Source organism: Heterostelium album (genome assembly GCF_000004825.1).
Source record: "Heterostelium album PN500 unplaced genomic scaffold PPL_scaffold10, whole genome shotgun sequence".
NCBI classification, from domain to species: Eukaryota; Evosea; class Eumycetozoa; order Acytosteliales; family Acytosteliaceae; genus Heterostelium; species Heterostelium album.
In genome coordinates this window covers 1,419,330-1,436,791 of record NW_008805072.1, presented here as the reverse complement: position 1 = coordinate 1,436,791, position 17,462 = coordinate 1,419,330, and the positions used below count along the sequence as shown (strand labels likewise).

The following is a 17,462-nucleotide window of genomic DNA, read 5'->3' as shown; positions in this document are numbered from 1 at the left end:
AAATTAAGTGCAAATTTGTTTTTGTTTAATGTGTGATTTAGATTTTTTTCACAAATTTTAATTAAATAGTTGATCATCACAACACCACAGCTCAAAGATGTAATTATGATGAGCAGATTGATTTTTGTAAAAGAACAAAGAATGAAAAAGAATACATGTATTCTTTTTTTCAAAATTTCCTAATATGTTATAAAATGGAATGAATAAACACTAACACGAAACTCAAATTGAATTGTCGGTTCTTAAGACGTTGAACAAATAGATTTCTATTTGTTTTTTTTTTTCATTTATTTTCCAATATGTGAAATCTGCAAAAGTAAAAAAAATCAGAAATAAAAGTACAACTTATTTTTATTATTATTCTTTTCTTCTTATGCATCAATCTTTTTTAATAGTTATTTGAGATAAATAAAAAAATGATAAGGAATATTTTACCAACAAGTAACACAAAGTTTTTGAATGACATACAAATCAACAAAAAATAAAAAAATTTTGGGAACTTAATAAATTATTTAATTTGAACAAAAATTTTATTATTTTTTTATTCCTATTTAGGACGAAAGTGTCGACACCACACCGTTCATGAATTTTAACATTGTTGTTTATTGAAGATAATCTTAAGAGTTCCCAACATACATACACACACAACAACAAATATTTGGATTACATTTTTAAAATTGGGAGACAGTTAAGTAGTGGACCAACAAACGGTGCATTGTTTTTTTTTTTTTTTTTTCGAAAGCAGATCTATTTCAAAATTAACAGTATGTGCACTGACCTTTAAACTTTTAAATTTATTTTTAAATCTTTTTCTAATATAACCAATATTTATAAATATTATAAATTTAACAAAAAGATATGATTATATTTGTGTATTAATACTTTACTTTTAAATATCTATATCTAACTTAAGAGAGACTGTTGAATTAATTATATTTAACTTTTGCTTTTAAATAATTATTTAACCTACAATTATTTTTATTTACTTTTTTTTTTTTTAGTTTCTATTGTTTAGTTTTGTTTTGTTTCGTTTTTCTTATTTAGATAAAACTATATATTATATATTTATATTTAGTAATATTATTATTATATTAAACAAAAATGGATGATAGAGATAGTAACAGTAGTAATGGTATTCCAACTATTGCAATACCTTTGAATCCAAATACCGATGATGCGGTTGGTAGTGGTAGCGGTATTGGTAGTACTCACGACAGTCTTAATATTAGTAGTATTAGTCTTAGCAACGTTGGTGAGACCAATAAGAAAGAAAGATCACTTACACCACCACATTCACCTAGATCCTCTACCTATTTGTTGCATCATTATCATATCATTGGAGAGTATCTCAGAAATTGGGTGGATGCAGTCGCTCTCAAATGGAAAGATCGTCTCGATGAACTACGTAGCATTCTACAAAAGTATTCTAATCCACAGCTCGACATTCAACTGACCATCGATGAATTGGATGAAGATGATCTCGCACCATTCGGTACTTCTGACAACGATAGACTACTTAATACATATAGCACACCTGAGCTAATTGGATATCTCGATTCTTTTGGTATTAAAACAATATTAGTATGTATAGAATCAGAATCATCATATGCTATGATTCATATACTAATTAATGAAATTTGCTATTACTATCTAATTTTTAGTCAAGTAGAGGATATTGTAATATAAAGTTGGTTCCAGATTATAGTGATTCGTTTGTTCATAGAATAAAGATAACAGATAGTTCAATAGAATCGGCTAGAGGTGGAGATTCATTGTTAATGGATATTTTCATTAGAAGAAAGGATTTGTATTTGTCAGACTTTGTAAGCTCTGACAGTCCGACAGCTAGTACTCGCAACGGAAACAGAAGCAATAGTGTAAATAGCCTTGGAATAAGAGGTGAAATCGAGAGACATCTTCCACAGTATGCGCTTCATGGTGAACCTTACCACTGGGTATCGACAGAACCTAGCTACGAACTGGTGAAGCGACACCTTGGAAGCATGGAGATCAAAGCGACAATCATCGAGTGGCTCTCTCTCCAGGATCCAAAGAAACAGTTCTCCAACGATCGTCCTCCACTCCCGGGTCAGCAATACCCAGGTCTTGGAATTGCCAAGCAAATGGATCAGCTCTTGGTGCAAGCCGCCACCAAATCCAATCGTGACTGTCTGCTGAATACACCGTACCGTTTCTACAATGCGTTTATGTATCAGTCGAGAGAGTACTTCTTTGTCGACCCGTCGATTCAGTCGTTCTTCCTTTCGTTGCTCGGCGATCTCGAGCCGGCAATCGAGCAACTCGGTCTGGCACCAGTCTCATGGGCGTTCGAGTTTGGTTGTGTCAAGGAGCGTTCCACCGGAAACAGAGTCACTTGGGAGTTCCACAAGCAGATTCGTCCACTCTCCAACAAGCTGAAAGCATACTTTACAAGCACCGACTACACTTCTTATGTAAAGAGAAACACCAAAAAGGGAATGTTTTATATCGATTGGGCTGGTCATCCTTCGCTAGCTCACTTTTACAATCCAACGTCAACCTCGGAGTCAGTAACACCACCTTTTCAAGAGACAAACAATACTAATCAAGGTCAATCAACACAAACATCAGTTATACTTCCAACAGGTGAATCTGAAAAACTTATACCATCGGCCATAATCAATAGTACAACATCAACAACATCAACAACAACACCATAAGCAAATATGTAATTTACTTTTTAGAAAACAGTTTTATGTTTTTTTTTTTGTATTTATAAATAAAGTTGTTGTGATCACAAAATTCTATTAAAGTTTTTGGCGATAGGACCAATGATTGGTCATCAATTGAATCATTAGATTCGTTTTTTTTTTTGCCAATGAAAAGATCTTTGACCACAAAAACTTTGAATAAATTCTATTTTCTTAAAAAAAAATATTATTATAAAAATTCAGATCAAAAAAATCCAAAATTAGCTGAAACTTTTATAATCGACTCGAGTGAATACAACATTGTGGATCGAAAATTTCTAGCATGCAGGTAGCCCCCAGACAAAAAATAAAAAATTAAATAAAATGTTTGAGAATCCATCACAAACACAAAATGTTTCGCATCTAGATTTTATTAATCTAAGCAAAAAAAACAAAAACAAAACACACAAATTGATTTGGGATCAAATCAAAAACACAAGAACAGTGTTATAAAATATATTACCTTTAAGGAAATATTTCAGCAAACTTTTAACTCTCTTTCCAACAATTGCTTTTTACCCTTTTTTTTTCGGGGAAGTTCAAACCACAAAACTGAACATACACACTCACAGTAACTCTATAACCATTTCAACTTGATTGGGTTTTTTTTTATTATTTCTTATATCTGTCCAACTCATTTAATAGATATAAAGAAATTATAACCCTAGCCTTCTTACCAATCATCAGTTTTCTATATATATATTTATACATTACATCAACCGAAAAAAAAGTAGAGAATGAATAATATTTATTCTTTATTTTTGGTTGTTTTCATTGTTTTGAATTGTTCTTCGTATTGTCGATCACAACAATGCACCACTGTAGGACCACTACAAAAAACAATGGTACCAAAATGTAACTATGTAGAGTTGGTCATAGATTCCTCACTGTATAGTGTACTGTCCATCAATCCAGTTGTTCCGTTAGTCTGGGAAAATAGTGGAGGATCCACTACCTATCACTACCAATTACAATATAATCTGGAGTATACTGTTACTTATGGAGTTAATGGATGCACCAACAGAGAGATAGTTGGTGAACAAGGACCAGCAATCACGACGCCGCCACAGATGTTGTGTCCATACTCAGAGACTGCAGTTACCATCGACCATTTGGTAATCGACAGCAACTTTACCTATCAATTAAATGGAATACCAATCAACATAAGCCAAGGTGTTCCAATCCAAGTTTCCACATTTGGTTTAAATAAATTAAATATTGGAAATGGTTGTACTTTACCTTTTATTTTAAATCCTATAAAAAGTAAGTATCTTAAATATAATATTTATAAAATTATAGTTATTTAACTAACAAAACTTTTATTATTTATTAAAAATAGATATTCTACCACAATATGATTATTATTCAATTACATATGAAAGTAATAGTGATGGAATAATATCAGTTAACAATGGCGCTAACTATCAGTCGATAGAGATCCAGGGTCATCCAGATTATCAATTTAATTCTGGAAACCAATACACTTTCAGAAATGTATCGATTGGTAGCTATAATCTTATATTACAATCGAACGAGTGTGGTAAACAGATTATTCCAATAACGATTGATGAAAAACAAAGAAGAGTTCCTCCAATTTCACTCAATATTGTAACAGGAATATCACCACAATTCAATGTAACATCCATTCAGTTGGTAGGCACCCAAGAAGTAAATCCACCTTTCTATAACGATACTATAGATTCACCAATCTCTACACCACTCTACAACTTGGATCAACTCAATGTAACATATATAAATAATATCACACAATTTTCACAATTCCATATATTACCAAGTCCTCGTATGTATTATTATTATAGTTTTTAATTCTCAAAATATTAATAATTATTTTTTTTAACAATAGATTTCGACTTAGTACCCTTAAGTTATATATTGGATCCCAATATTATTGATTTTTGTAATAGTTTTGATATTCAATTAAATTATCCATTAAATTATCAACCATATATTACCTATTCAACTGGGCTGGCCGGAGAATATATACCATTGCCTTCAAATAATAACATTCCAATGATGATCAATAGGATGTTGACATTTTTTATTCAATTACCAGGGTATGACAGAATCACATATGGACACATCAATGTCACAACACCGGAGCCTGTCATTGAAATTATCAATATCGAAAACCAAGACAATTGTTTCTACAATACTAGCGTTCGTGTTGCCAACTTCCATCTATTCTCTATGCTAGAGATGTTTATCGTCCTTGAAGATACCACTCAGGTAAAGGTGGCTTCGTCGGTCAACGGCTTTGGATACTTTGAAAATATTCCACGATCGAATGTCGCAGCAAACATTGTCTATCAATCAAAGGGTCAATGCTCACCAGTCCGTTCCTATCGATTCAATTTCAACAACTCTGAACCAACCACTTATGGATTCCTGATTCTCCTGACAGTTGAAACCATGCCAACCTGCTTGGATGCAAATGGTTATATTCATGCCAATTTCTCGAGTGAACTTTTGAATAATCAGACATGGACTGTATCACGACCCTATACACCTAGCTCGTCTGTATCTTTCAAAGTTGAAAAATCACCAAGTTGTTCTTTCAATTATGTATGGCAATCACCTCCACTTGAACCGTATCCACCAACAATGACAGTAGTGAAAAAATCATCTTGTTACAGCTCAACCACTCCCATTTCAATATCTTCTTATCTTTCAATCAACAAGATATTAGTGGATAACCAAGAGTATCCTTATAGATCGCAACTCATTAACGTCGTTCCTGGTAACCGTACCATCCAGATTATCTATGGTTCTTCATATCCACGTGTTTGTGATGCCACCGTGCAAATGGATGTTCCAGCAATTGGTGCCTCGACCGACATCATCAAATATAGCATTAAAAATGCCCAACAATGCTCACCTCCGGATGGATCGATCACGATCGAATCCTACGATCAATATGATAAACTATACGTTGATTCAGTATCACAAAGTGCAGTAGATGGAGTTATATCAGCGTTGGCACCAGGATATCATATTTTATATTACACAAAGTTAGGTCAAGATGGTAGTTGTATATCTTCATCTCACTTTACCATCGATTCACCATCGGTTGACATTCAATACAATATAGTCAGACAACCTAGCTGTGAAGGAGATGGACTTGTTTATTTCAATGCAACAGTTGGTGGACAACAAATTCTAGTGGAGTCCGTTGATCAACTATTAACCATTGGAGATAATCTATTCTCAGGATTGCCATTACCCACAAACTCAAGTGAAACTAGCAATGCATTGTCAGTTGATATTCACTCTGGACAATGTAGATTCACCAAAACCATTCAATATCAAGTATCGAATTATCAAATTTCAGTTCAACTGCAACCAAACTGTCAGAGTAAGAATGGTCAAAGAATAGATATTGTAGCTAATGGTGATATTATACTTGGAGACATAAAAGCTTATACAACCGGACCAGTTCAAATAATCAATGTATCACCAAACGAAATTTCAATTACCAGTTTTGATACCAACAATCCATATTTAGTATTCGATTTGAAATGGAATCAAGGTTTATGTACCAAGAAATACAATGTATCACTTGATCAACTATTACAACTTCCATCGCTAAAAATCGAATACACTGCACCAACATGTCAATTTTCAGATAGTACTGTTAGAATTCTGAATCACGACCAATTTATCATCTCAAGTAGTAACAGTGAACATGGTTATTTCATGTCGGCAGCTGGAGAGTTTAAATCATTGCAACCTGGCTCAAGTTTACAGCTCAACTATATCCACAAGCAAACAGGTTGTGTGGGTTCAAAAGAAATCAATGTACCTGTTTATAGTGCAACACCACTTGGAGTATCTCAATTGGAAATAACACCAGAAACATGTAATGGAGCGAAAAATGGACAAATTGAATTCCCACTTTCATCCAACACACAATATCGTTTGGTCAGCTCTGATCTTTCCAACTATAATTTTGCATATCAATTCGACAACAGATCCGCATCAACAGGTAGAATTCATAGCTTACCAGCTGGATCTTATAGATTGACGACTCTCGTTAACAATTGTCAATATTGTAATCAAGAAGTGGATTTGGTCATTCCAAGTGGTGAACCAACACTCTTCTCCGGAGTATCGAAAACATGTTTAGACAAAACTCACCCGAAAGGTCAGATATGGGGTAAATTGGAAGGTAAATGGGATAGTGTAGAATATAAATTGGTCGAGACATCTGGAAATAACATTACTGTTCCCGTAGATGTAAATGGTACTTTCTCGGGATTGGCAGAGGGTCTGTATAGCTTGCAAGTCACAACAAAATCAACGGCAAGCGAATCATGTAACAGAGTATGGATTCAAACTTTAGAGGTTGGAGTGGAGCATTTCAATGCCACCATCAGCTCCTATAATTGTACAGAAACTACAGGCTTTATTGATATTGTTGGTACCTATCTTTTCACATACTCAGTGGACAATGGTGATGTGAATTCACCGATCACCCAGACAACAAACCAATCAAAGATTGCAACTCTTTCACTTCCACTTGGAGCTTATTGGATCAACTTTGAAACAGAGAGTGGATGTGTATACCGTGCGCAAATCGATGTCGGTTGCACTGACTATGTTCATCTAGGTGAAAGTGGAATGACCACTAAAAACAAACTCATCATTGGAGTTGTGGTTGGAGTCGTTGGATTTGCAGCGATCGTAACATTGTCTTCAGTCATTCATAGACATCGTAGGAATAAAGTAAAACATCATAAACATGGTGATACCGATGTCCAAATGAGATATTTAGGTTAACCTAAAATAATAAAAATTAAAACAAATTGTAATTTTATTGAAATTTACTGTAGAATATTGATTAAAAAAAAAAATTAAAAAAAAACAATTTTTTTGGTTGTCCTTGGAGTGGACAAAACAACTTCTTTTTATTATTGTAAAAACCCAGTAATCAAACAATGACCAAAATAGATTTTTTTTAAAGATAGTTATTTTTATGAATAAAATCTTTCGAAGATTTTTTTTTAGTCATTTAAGGTTACACGATAAAATCACGCAAACAGACCATCGAAGGATAATTCGTCACAAAATATGACCACATCAACTACAAGTTGTTCAAATAATAAAATCTTTGAGTTGTTAAAAAAAAAAAAGAGTAAATCAATGATTCACTTCTGAAAAGTAAGTTAAAAAAAAAAGGAAGAATCTGGTTTTCTAATCATTTTTATAAGTAAGTTAAAAGATTCAAAAATAAATAAATCATGGGATTAGATTGGCAATTAAAATCAAGAATATTATTATCTATTATTATATCTGTATATATTGTAATTATTGCATTAATTGCAGCTGCACTAGATGCAGAATGGTATGAAGTGGAGCGTGAAGATTGGTCACAAGATTATTCCTTCTATATGACTAATAGAAAACTATCTCTATTCCAAATAAAAGTTAAAGAAGTAAGATATTTTAATTATTTTTTTTTAAAAATTATTTATTAAAATAAATTTATTAATAGGGATACCCAAGTAATATATCATATAAATGGAATTTTTTGGATTCATATAAAGAAGAAAATGTTGATACAAGATTTAAATATGAGGAGTTTATGATAAATAATGCAATTATTTTGTTTGTCTCTATTGCCATTTGGGTCGCTTCAATCATTTGTATTATTGTTGCATTTTTCCAACCAAAAAATATACATTCTAGAAGAGCAATGATTACATTACCGATTATTTTAATTGTCTTTGTGGGAGTAGGAGCATTTAGATTCGTTACCATACCAAAAACCTTTAAAGAGGACTTAGCTTTTAATTGTAATTATGCCTACTGGTGTGACTCTTTCAAAGGATCGTTAGGTGTCAACTACTGGAAACCAAAAGAAGGATTCTCAATGATCGTAGCTGCTTTTGTATTCTCTGTGCTTGGAACTATCCTCTGTATACTCCAATGGTTCGTGCTAAAAGGACTAAAGAAATCCTTGGAAAAGAACTCAACAAAGATGTCAAATATCTCTGTTGGAAACCAACCAGCGCCACCTGTAGTCTATGCAAATGGACTACAATCGCCTGGTGCAGTTGTCTATGTAAACCAACCTAATGTGGGATATTCTCCACCTCCACCAGCTCCAATTACACAACCAGGTCCTGCACCACCTGGATTCACTTTAGTACAACAACAAATACCAGTAATAGGACCAAATGGAACACCTACTCATTACACAACTCAATATGTATATCAACCAATTTAATAAGCAAAATATTACTTTGTTCTTTTTAAAAACAATAAATTTATAAATAAGAAAAGATAAATATATTTATTTGTTTGTGTAATTATAATTTTTGGAATAAAGAAGCACCACATGTTGTTCTGACAATCTTTGAAAAATCATTGGCCGTTTGATCGGTAAGTTTTAAAAAAGCTGGTCCCCATCTATCATGTTCAATGGAGTAAATAAGGATTTCGTTGGAAAATAGATAGATTTTGTTTTGGTGGTATACCATTGAGATATAGCTGTTGGTCTCCATCGGTGAGCTTAACTTTGCAAATACTTTGGTTTCGACGCTTAATCTCTGAAAACTGCCATCGGTTGAAAGAATATAGATCATACCATTGCCATCGGTACAAGCGGCGTATGAACGTTCAAAGAAGTGATTCGATTGGAATTCTTTCATCGTCTTATCGGCAGGATCAAAGATATGTAGTGATTTACCAACGACCGGCACGGAATAGATCAATCCTTTGAAAAAGAATGACAATATTCTTAGGTAGTTGATTTTATGCTGTCTCGGCTCTTCGTAGTACTTTTCGAATGTCAAAGTCTTCCAGTTGAATCGGTCGACTCTATTGTAGTGTTGTTTCTTCACATCGTTGTATCCGTTGATCAAGTAGATGTAGTCAGAGACACCGTCGTAGCAAACCGAGGCAGTTCTTCCGATCTCTATGTTCTCAATGGCGGCACAGTGATCGATTGACATTGTCTCAACGTTGAATCGACAATACTTGTTCTGATAGTCTTCAGAGTAACTGCTGAATATATAGATGTGTGGACCAACCGTTACCATTGAGTTGACGGTACGAATAAAGTCAAACGTATCGCAATGCACTGTCTGAATAACATTTTCATCCAAGTTGAGCAATGAATATGATTTATCACGATTGGTAATAAACATAAATGTCTTTAAACGTTTATCAATCAAATTGATTGACGATATCTTATTTATATACGACTTAAATTCCTCTAGATCATTACGATTAAATATTACTTGTGAATTATTATATCTATCATTATTATTATTACAACTATTATCATTAATATCAATATTACTGTTTTTAGTATAATTTATAAACAAATCCAGAATTTTTTGATTGATAAATTTAATATTGTTCTCTTGATTATCAAGATAATTAATATTATTATTAAACAAAGTATTTCTATGAGTCGTAATGAATTTCGATAATGATTGAGAATTATTAACTGATTTAATAATGTTTTCTAATTGGTATTTATCTGTTGTATCAAATATTTCAGATGGTGATATTGATGATGTTGAAGATGAGGTTGATGATGTTGATAAACTATTACTATTATTACTGTTATTAACAAATTGATTTAAATATTTAGAATGGTCAATTAATTCAATCAAAGATGATAAATCTTTTAAATCTTTCTGTATTGTTAGTTCGACTGTTTCTAATTGAGATTGTAATGGTTTCTTTGATTTAAGTTCTTGAGTCATCAGATATTCGAATATCTGTGAATAATGGTAACTGATTTCACCGATTTTATTTTCTAATGATTGAGCTGCAACTGTCGATGATTTTAATCTTTGCCAAATATATAATAATCTTTTAATTAAATATTCATTACTATTACTGACTTTATTATCAATATTATTACTAATACTATTGGTATTGTTATTATTACTAAAAACATTATTATTATTATTATTATTACTATTATTATCAGCAATATTAAAAACATCTAATTTTAATAAAGCATCTTTAATATTATCTAGATGTTCACATTGATGATCACGATATTCTGCCTGATGTTGTGTTAGACATCTGGGACAAATCAACAGATTACATTGAAAACAAAAAAATTTAAATCTTTTAGCATGTTTTTCACAACCATTTTGATCAACAACAACACTACTATCTATATCTGTACTAATTGTATCCATTAACTATCTTAAAAACAGGTAAAGAGAAAATAAAACTATACTACAGTAATATCACTTCTCCAATAAACCAAAAAAAATTAATTAATTTTTTCTAAAGGATTGAGAATAATATAAAAAAAAAACCAAAAAACTTTCTTAGAAAAAAAGCTAAATCAAAGTTCACAGTCGAAATTCGTAAAGTAGGATCAAAATTTGAATTTAAAAAAAAGACGTGGAAACAGCTCAGTAGGTCGTTTAAGCGCGAAAGCTTTTAAAAACTTATTCAACTTCAATTAGTTTAATTTTTTTTAATTTTTTATTTATTTGTGTTTTGTGTGTTTTTGTTGTTTGTATCTTTTGTTATTATTTATATTTAATTATTATAGTTAATATCTATATATATATATATATATCATTAAAAACAAATAAATAAATAAATAAAATGGCAGATGTACTTGTAGAATTAGTAAAGAATGCTACATTTTCACTCGATAAAAATATAAGAGATGATGGTAAGTTTTAGTTTTTTTTTTTTTTTAACTATCTATCTATATATATTGTTAGATTATTAATATACTTCTTTATTTTTTAATGTTGTTGTAGCTACAACAAGAATCAAAGAATTCCTAAAGAGTGAAGGATCGCTTTTAGCACTCTCTACATTGATCGAATCACAACAGTTGGATCTCTCAGTGCGTCAGGCAGTGGCCATTGCTTTTAAGAATCACGTCAAGCAGCATTGGGCCAACAGTGACAGCAACGATGTAACGATCTCGCGTACTGACAAAGACGCTATAAAGAAGGGTATTGTCAATCTGCTGCTGGGAGTGCCACTCGCCATCCAATCACAACTGATGGAGACACTCGCTTTCATCGGTGAACTCGAGTTCCCAACTGACTGGCCAACTCTGCTGCCAGAGCTCATCGAGAAGATCAAATCGAACGACTTTAACATTGTCAATCCCGTACTGATGACGGCGAATGCACTCTTCAAAAAGTATCGTCATCAAACCAAAACCAACCAAGTCATCTTACAACTTCAATACATTCTTTCTTTATTCCCAACTACCTATTTACAGTTATTCGGTGTAAGTATTAATAATATTATTGATCAAAATTTAAACAAACAAACATTCTTCCCTTAACACACTTATGCATATATATAAATCAAATCAATCCAGAGAATTGGACAACAAATTAAAGAATCAGCAAACAATCCAGTTCAATTAAAGATTTTGTTCACATCGATGTTGTCTTTGTTAGAGATATTCTTATCGCTCAGCTCTATCGATCTACCAGAGTTCTTTGAAGATAATCTGGCTGCCTTTACCATTGAATTCCAATTCCTTTTAACTTATAATACAACAATTCCAGAATTGATTGAATCAAAAGTATGTTTCGATTACTATTATTGTTATTATTATTATTATCTTACAAATATTAATTTTTCTTTTTATCTATCTTTTAGAATGGTACGGAACCATCTTTATTAAGTCAAATTCATACAGTTATTTGCGAAATCCTAAATTTATATACACAGCTTTACGATGATGAGTTTTCCAATTATCTTCAACCATTCGTTGGAAGTGTTTGGAATCTATTGTCAAATCTTTCGAAACCAACCAAAGATAATGAAGATACAATGACAAATGACAGAGTATGTTAACATTGCTTTAAAATAATATTTGTAGAAATATATTTGTTTTATTAACATTTTATATCAATTATTTTAGTTTATCAATGCATCATTGAAATTCCTAAGTACAGTATCGATGAGTATTCAATATAAATTGTTCGAAGGGGAGGAAACATTGAAACAAATTTGTTCGTGTGTTGTCACACCAAACATTCAATTGAAGGAAGCCGATATAGAGTTGTTTGAGGACAATCCAACAGAGTATATGCGTCGTGACATTGAGGGTAGCGACGCAGACACACGTCGTCGTGCAGCCATCGAGTTGGTCAAGGGTTTGAGAAAGTATTTCGAGTCGCGAATCACACAGTTGCTCTCTGTCGATATCAACAACCTGTTGCACCACTACCGTGCCAATCCCAAGGAGAACTGGCTCTCCAAGGACAGTGCCATCTTCTTGGTGACAGCGCTGGCAGTCAAGCGTGACAACAACGCCGCTCAAAACAGCTTGGTTCCAGTGGTCGACTTTTTCCGTGAGGAGATTGCACCCGAACTCCAAAAGCCAGACAACCGTCCAATCTTGGTGGCCGACTGTCTCAAATTCATTAGCATCTTCCGTAACCAGTTGCCAGTGGAATACTATCCATCACTCTTGACTCTGGTCATCAGCTGTCTTGCCAATCCCGACTATATCGTACACACCTATGCGTCTACCTGCATCGACTATCTCTTACAGGTCAAAGACAAAGGAGTACCAAGAATCTCTGCCGACTATCTCCAATCGAATCTACCGGGTATCTTGTTGCCACTCGTCAAGGTACTCGAATTCCCATGCTCGCGTCAAAACGAACGTACCATGCGTCCAATCGCAAGAATCGTTCTCCAAATGATTAGCCGTATCGACAAGATGACATCGATTCAACTTTTAGAGATTTTCACCAAGATTGCCATTACCGACGCCGACAATCCCAGCAACCACGCCTTTGACCACTATTGCTTCGAAGTGATTGGATCGATCCTAAAGTCGATCGCCACCGTCCCAGAGTCGTTCAAGATCGTTATGCCACTCGTCCAATACGTCCTCCAAAAGGATGTCCAAGAGTTTGCCCCATACACCTTCCAGCTACTGGCTATCCTCGTCGAGAATGCCAGCATCGAGAGTTTCGCACCGTACCGTGAAATCTTCCCACCACTCTACCATCCAAATCTCTGGAAGCGTAACGCCAATGTTCCAGCTTTGGTGCGTCTGCTGCAAGCCTACTTTAAGAAGGACGGTGACTTTATCGTGCAGGCCAACCACTTCCAGAACGTCTTGGGTGTCTTCCAGAGCTTGATTTCCTCGCCGGCCAACGACCACGAAGGATTCTACCTGTTGGAGACCATCGTTGAAACCCTGAAATACGAACAGTTCGAGCCGTTTATCGTGCAGATTTTCAGTGTGATTCTCGCTCGTATCTCTTCGCACAAGACCGACAAGATTGTCCGTTGCTTCATCGTGTTCCTCGGTGTCTTTATCTACAAGATCGGTGTTGCTCGCGCCATTACCATTTGCAATACAGTGAAGCCCGGTCTCTGGGAACTGATCATTGAGAAACTCTGGATTGTCACATGCGACAAAGTGTCTGGTGCCATCGAGAAGAAGATCATCTCTATCGGTATGACCCTGATGCTGTGCAGTCCCGACATGTTCACCTCGATGAAGCAATCGTGGATCAGCATTGCCACCCGTCAATACCAATTGCTTACCAATCAACAACCGGCCGCTGCTGCCGCCACCACATCCAACGAAGAGGAGCAAGCCAACTACATCGATACCGAACAACCCGATGGTTACGTTCCAACATTCACACAACTCCAATTCACAAAGAAACAAGACACCGATCCAATCCCACAAGTAGAAGATCCAATTATATACTTTAAAGAAAACTTTACACCAATTTATCAAGCTCATAGAGTTGTTATAGATCAACTTTATCCCAACCTTGGTCAATTACTATAAATAATAATAATAATAATAATAATAATAGTCAAAACAATCTAATAATTGTATAATAACAAATATTAGTATAATAAAAGAATTTAAAAATATAAATATTATAAGATTGATGAAAATGATTTATTTGATTTGTTTCATTTTATTCATTTCCTTGAATAAATAGTCTGGTTTGTATTGTTTCTTTCTATTTTCTTCTGCTATGACATGTAGTTGGTTTATTATAGGTAAAGTTATAGAGGAATGGTTTAAAACCCCAAACAACAGTGTATGAACTCTTTAGGTGATCAGTTTCACTGGTGTTTCTATTTCTGACAGAGAAATCACCGTAGTTCCATTGTCCCATGAATAGATCTGGTACTCTGTCTGAGGTCACTGGTGGAAAGATAGAGTAGGTTCTAGTTTCATCGGCATCGAAGAGACAACCTCTACCATAGATAGCTCCTTTTTCTTGTTTACCATTGACAACAGTCGAGAAGTCTATATCATAATAGGTGTTACATGGCCATTGAGCATGGACATACAATGTAAATAAACCAACCAAAATTAATAATAATATTGTTATTTTCATTATTTATAAATAAAAACAAGTAATTACTTGATAACAATGAAATAATAAATTAATTTGAAATCAAATATATACATGATTTTAGTAGTAATTATCATAAAAAAACAAATAATTCTTAAAAAAATAAAAACCATTGTTATATAACCTTTAACTTTTAAGTTCATACACAAACTCTTTCTTTATTTGTAATTCTTTCAAAGATTCAAATGGGCTTGTATATAATATATAAAAGTGGGGGAAAGGAATTCCCTATGTTTTGAACATATACTTTAGTAAGTATAATGATGTATATTTTCTTTAATGTCTAAAGATAGTAAAAAATATTCATCTCTTCTTATAAAACCATCTATACTTATAATGTTATGGATGGCTGTGTGTGTGTGTGTGTGTGAATTATTTGTGTTTTTATTTTGTATGTATGTGTTGTGTGTTGTGTTTGTTCAGTGGTAACTATGATTTTAATATTATATTTAGTAGTGTTAGTACTATAGATTGTATTTGTAGTTGGTTGTTGTTATTTTAGTGGTTATATTGGTTGTTGATGATGATGATGGATTGTGTTTTAGTTGGTTGTTGTGATATTACACTATTATTATTTTATATTATAAATTATCTATTTTTTTAATCATAAAATAATCTATCGATTCTTCTTAAATCATCGGGGTTAAGATGATGCCATGTGACATCGTTAGCAAGTTCCTTCCAATCATTGGGTGGATCACCGTGTAATCCTGGAATGTAGGTGAGTTTGACACCGTTGTCTACCATGCACCACGATGTCGAGAGATCGTTGTGACCGGTGTCTTTGCATTTGCCTTCGTTGTGCCATCGCACCATTGCCTGTAGTGCTTCGCGCGTCAAGATGATACCGGATCCACCGTCGCAAAACGGCTTTGGCTCCCAGAAAAAGTCATCGCAACGACCGTACATTTTGATTCCGCTTGGGTCGAGTCCCTCCAATGTTCGCTTGAGACGATCGACGAACACATAGGCATCGTCATCGACCTTCATGTAGAACGGCGATGGATTCTCGACTGATTCCATGTGATCCCATGCCATCCACTGTTTCTTGTCGTTTCCATACGATGATTTGTCGGTTTCGTTGGTGGCTATAGTGTCGTGTGGACTGCCTTGATCGGTCTCAGAGTAGTAGAAAATTCGCCAGCCCATTGCGAGTGCTCTGGGTGCCCAGGACTCTCTGATGGCCTTGGTTCTAGTCTCTTTGAAATCGTCTGCCGTCAGCACCATGAATGTAACTAATGGTGGTTTTGGTGGTGGTGTAGGTTTGGATTTTTGCTTTTTGGATTTGTGAATCGATTGGCCTGTAGTCACCGATGTGGTGGTGGTGGTACTACTACCGACATCGGAATTGCTGTTGCCATCCAACTGGTAGTTTCCATAGAGAATCATCAAAGTAGTGATTAGGAATACACCTAAAACCAACGATATAAGTAAATTCTTTTTTTCCAACATCTTGTTTCTTTATCAGAGAAGTGTGATTGAGATATTTTTAAAAAGAATTTATTTTTAAATAAAATTTGATCAACTACTACTATTACTACTTTTTATTATTTTTATATTTTGTTTTATTAAATTGAGAGCATAATAGTTTTTTAAAAAAAGATTATTTTATTTTAATTTTATTGTGGAGAACAAAACCACCTTGAAAATAGCTCTATTTTGGTGATAAAAGGAATGGGCACACAAAAGTCTGGATTGTTTTGCAAACTATCTTGTGAATAAAATTTTTTTTGTTTTCAACCTCTCATCTATCTCTCCCCCCACCAAAATAGATTTCACATCATCAAACACCACAGAGGTAGAAACACAGTATTCAGATTCTCAAGATCACTTCTTGGTATGGCATACATCAAATAAGACAGTTGTAAACTATGTTCAGCATATGACTTTGACCCACATACACATTATTTTTTTAATTGTCGAGTCATCCTAAACAAATTCAACCTCAAACACATCACACAACATCTACAAATTGCCAACTACGAAGACGAACACTACATTTGGAAACATGTCAGTTCAATTCTATCAAGATGACAAAATACTCGATTTCTCTAACCAATCTAATATATCCGACTTCGATATCCACAGAAACATTCTAAAATTAATAAACAACACTCCAACACCAGCCAACTAATCAAGTAAATGAAATTAACTCTTCCCAACCTGCTAACTAATTAATTAAATCAACCAAAAACTAAAAAGAAAAAAAATAGACTACAAAAAAAAACTTGATGGTAAATCCTTTTAATACAACTTTTAATAAAACATGAATACCCATAACAAAACTGGCTCTTGATTGTAACATAAATCGAATAAATTAAAAAAAACCGCTTAGGTAGATCACATTAACCCCACC

The 17,462-nt window shown here is 33.7% G+C and overlaps 7 protein-coding genes across 7 annotated transcripts; 4 read left to right on the top strand and 3 right to left on the bottom strand.

Annotated features, from left to right (window-relative positions):
- Window positions 1–1,101: 1,101 nt before the first annotated feature.
- Window positions 1,102–2,699, top strand: PPL_12574 (uncharacterized protein; the record flags this gene model as incomplete). The annotated part of the gene is made up of 3 exons (XM_020583304.1): window positions 1,102–1,581; window positions 1,662–1,877; window positions 2,046–2,699. The coding sequence occupies 3 exons, from the start codon at window positions 1,102–1,104 to the stop codon at window positions 2,697–2,699; spliced, it is 1,350 nt and encodes a 449-aa protein (XP_020429491.1).
- An 872-nt stretch (window positions 2,700–3,571) lies between these two features.
- On the top strand, window positions 3,572–7,526 carry PPL_12573 (uncharacterized protein; the record flags this gene model as incomplete). Its single annotated transcript, XM_020583303.1, has 3 exons — window positions 3,572–3,992; window positions 4,069–4,530; window positions 4,594–7,526. The coding sequence occupies 3 exons, from the start codon at window positions 3,572–3,574 to the stop codon at window positions 7,524–7,526; spliced, it is 3,816 nt and encodes a 1,271-aa protein (XP_020429490.1).
- A 461-nt stretch (window positions 7,527–7,987) lies between these two features.
- PPL_12572 (uncharacterized protein) lies at window positions 7,988–8,976 on the top strand (the record flags this gene model as incomplete). Its single annotated transcript, XM_020583302.1, has 2 exons — window positions 7,988–8,182; window positions 8,242–8,976. 2 exons carry the CDS (start codon window positions 7,988–7,990, stop codon window positions 8,974–8,976), a joined length of 930 nt encoding a protein of 309 aa, XP_020429489.1.
- Window positions 8,977–9,058: 82 nt separating this feature from the next.
- PPL_12571 (uncharacterized protein) lies at window positions 9,059–10,912 on the bottom strand (the record flags this gene model as incomplete). The annotated part of the gene is made up of 1 exon (XM_020583301.1): window positions 9,059–10,912. The coding sequence occupies one exon, from the start codon at window positions 10,910–10,912 to the stop codon at window positions 9,059–9,061; it is 1,854 nt and encodes a 617-aa protein (XP_020429488.1).
- A 421-nt stretch (window positions 10,913–11,333) lies between these two features.
- Window positions 11,334–14,523, top strand: PPL_12570 (uncharacterized protein; the record flags this gene model as incomplete). Its single annotated transcript, XM_020583300.1, has 7 exons — window positions 11,334–11,403; window positions 11,495–11,979; window positions 12,073–12,282; window positions 12,360–12,548; window positions 12,625–12,869; window positions 13,032–13,764; window positions 13,954–14,523. 7 exons carry the CDS (start codon window positions 11,334–11,336, stop codon window positions 14,521–14,523), a joined length of 2,502 nt encoding a protein of 833 aa, XP_020429487.1.
- Window positions 14,524–14,704: 181 nt separating this feature from the next.
- On the bottom strand, window positions 14,705–15,088 carry PPL_12569 (uncharacterized protein; the record flags this gene model as incomplete). The annotated part of the gene is made up of 1 exon (XM_020583299.1): window positions 14,705–15,088. The coding sequence occupies one exon, from the start codon at window positions 15,086–15,088 to the stop codon at window positions 14,705–14,707; it is 384 nt and encodes a 127-aa protein (XP_020429486.1).
- Window positions 15,089–15,706: 618 nt separating this feature from the next.
- On the bottom strand, window positions 15,707–17,411 carry PPL_12568 (uncharacterized protein; the record flags this gene model as incomplete). Its single annotated transcript, XM_020583298.1, has 3 exons — window positions 15,707–16,565; window positions 17,149–17,201; window positions 17,358–17,411. The coding sequence occupies 3 exons, from the start codon at window positions 17,409–17,411 to the stop codon at window positions 15,707–15,709; spliced, it is 966 nt and encodes a 321-aa protein (XP_020429485.1).
- Window positions 17,412–17,462: the final 51 nt, after the last annotated feature.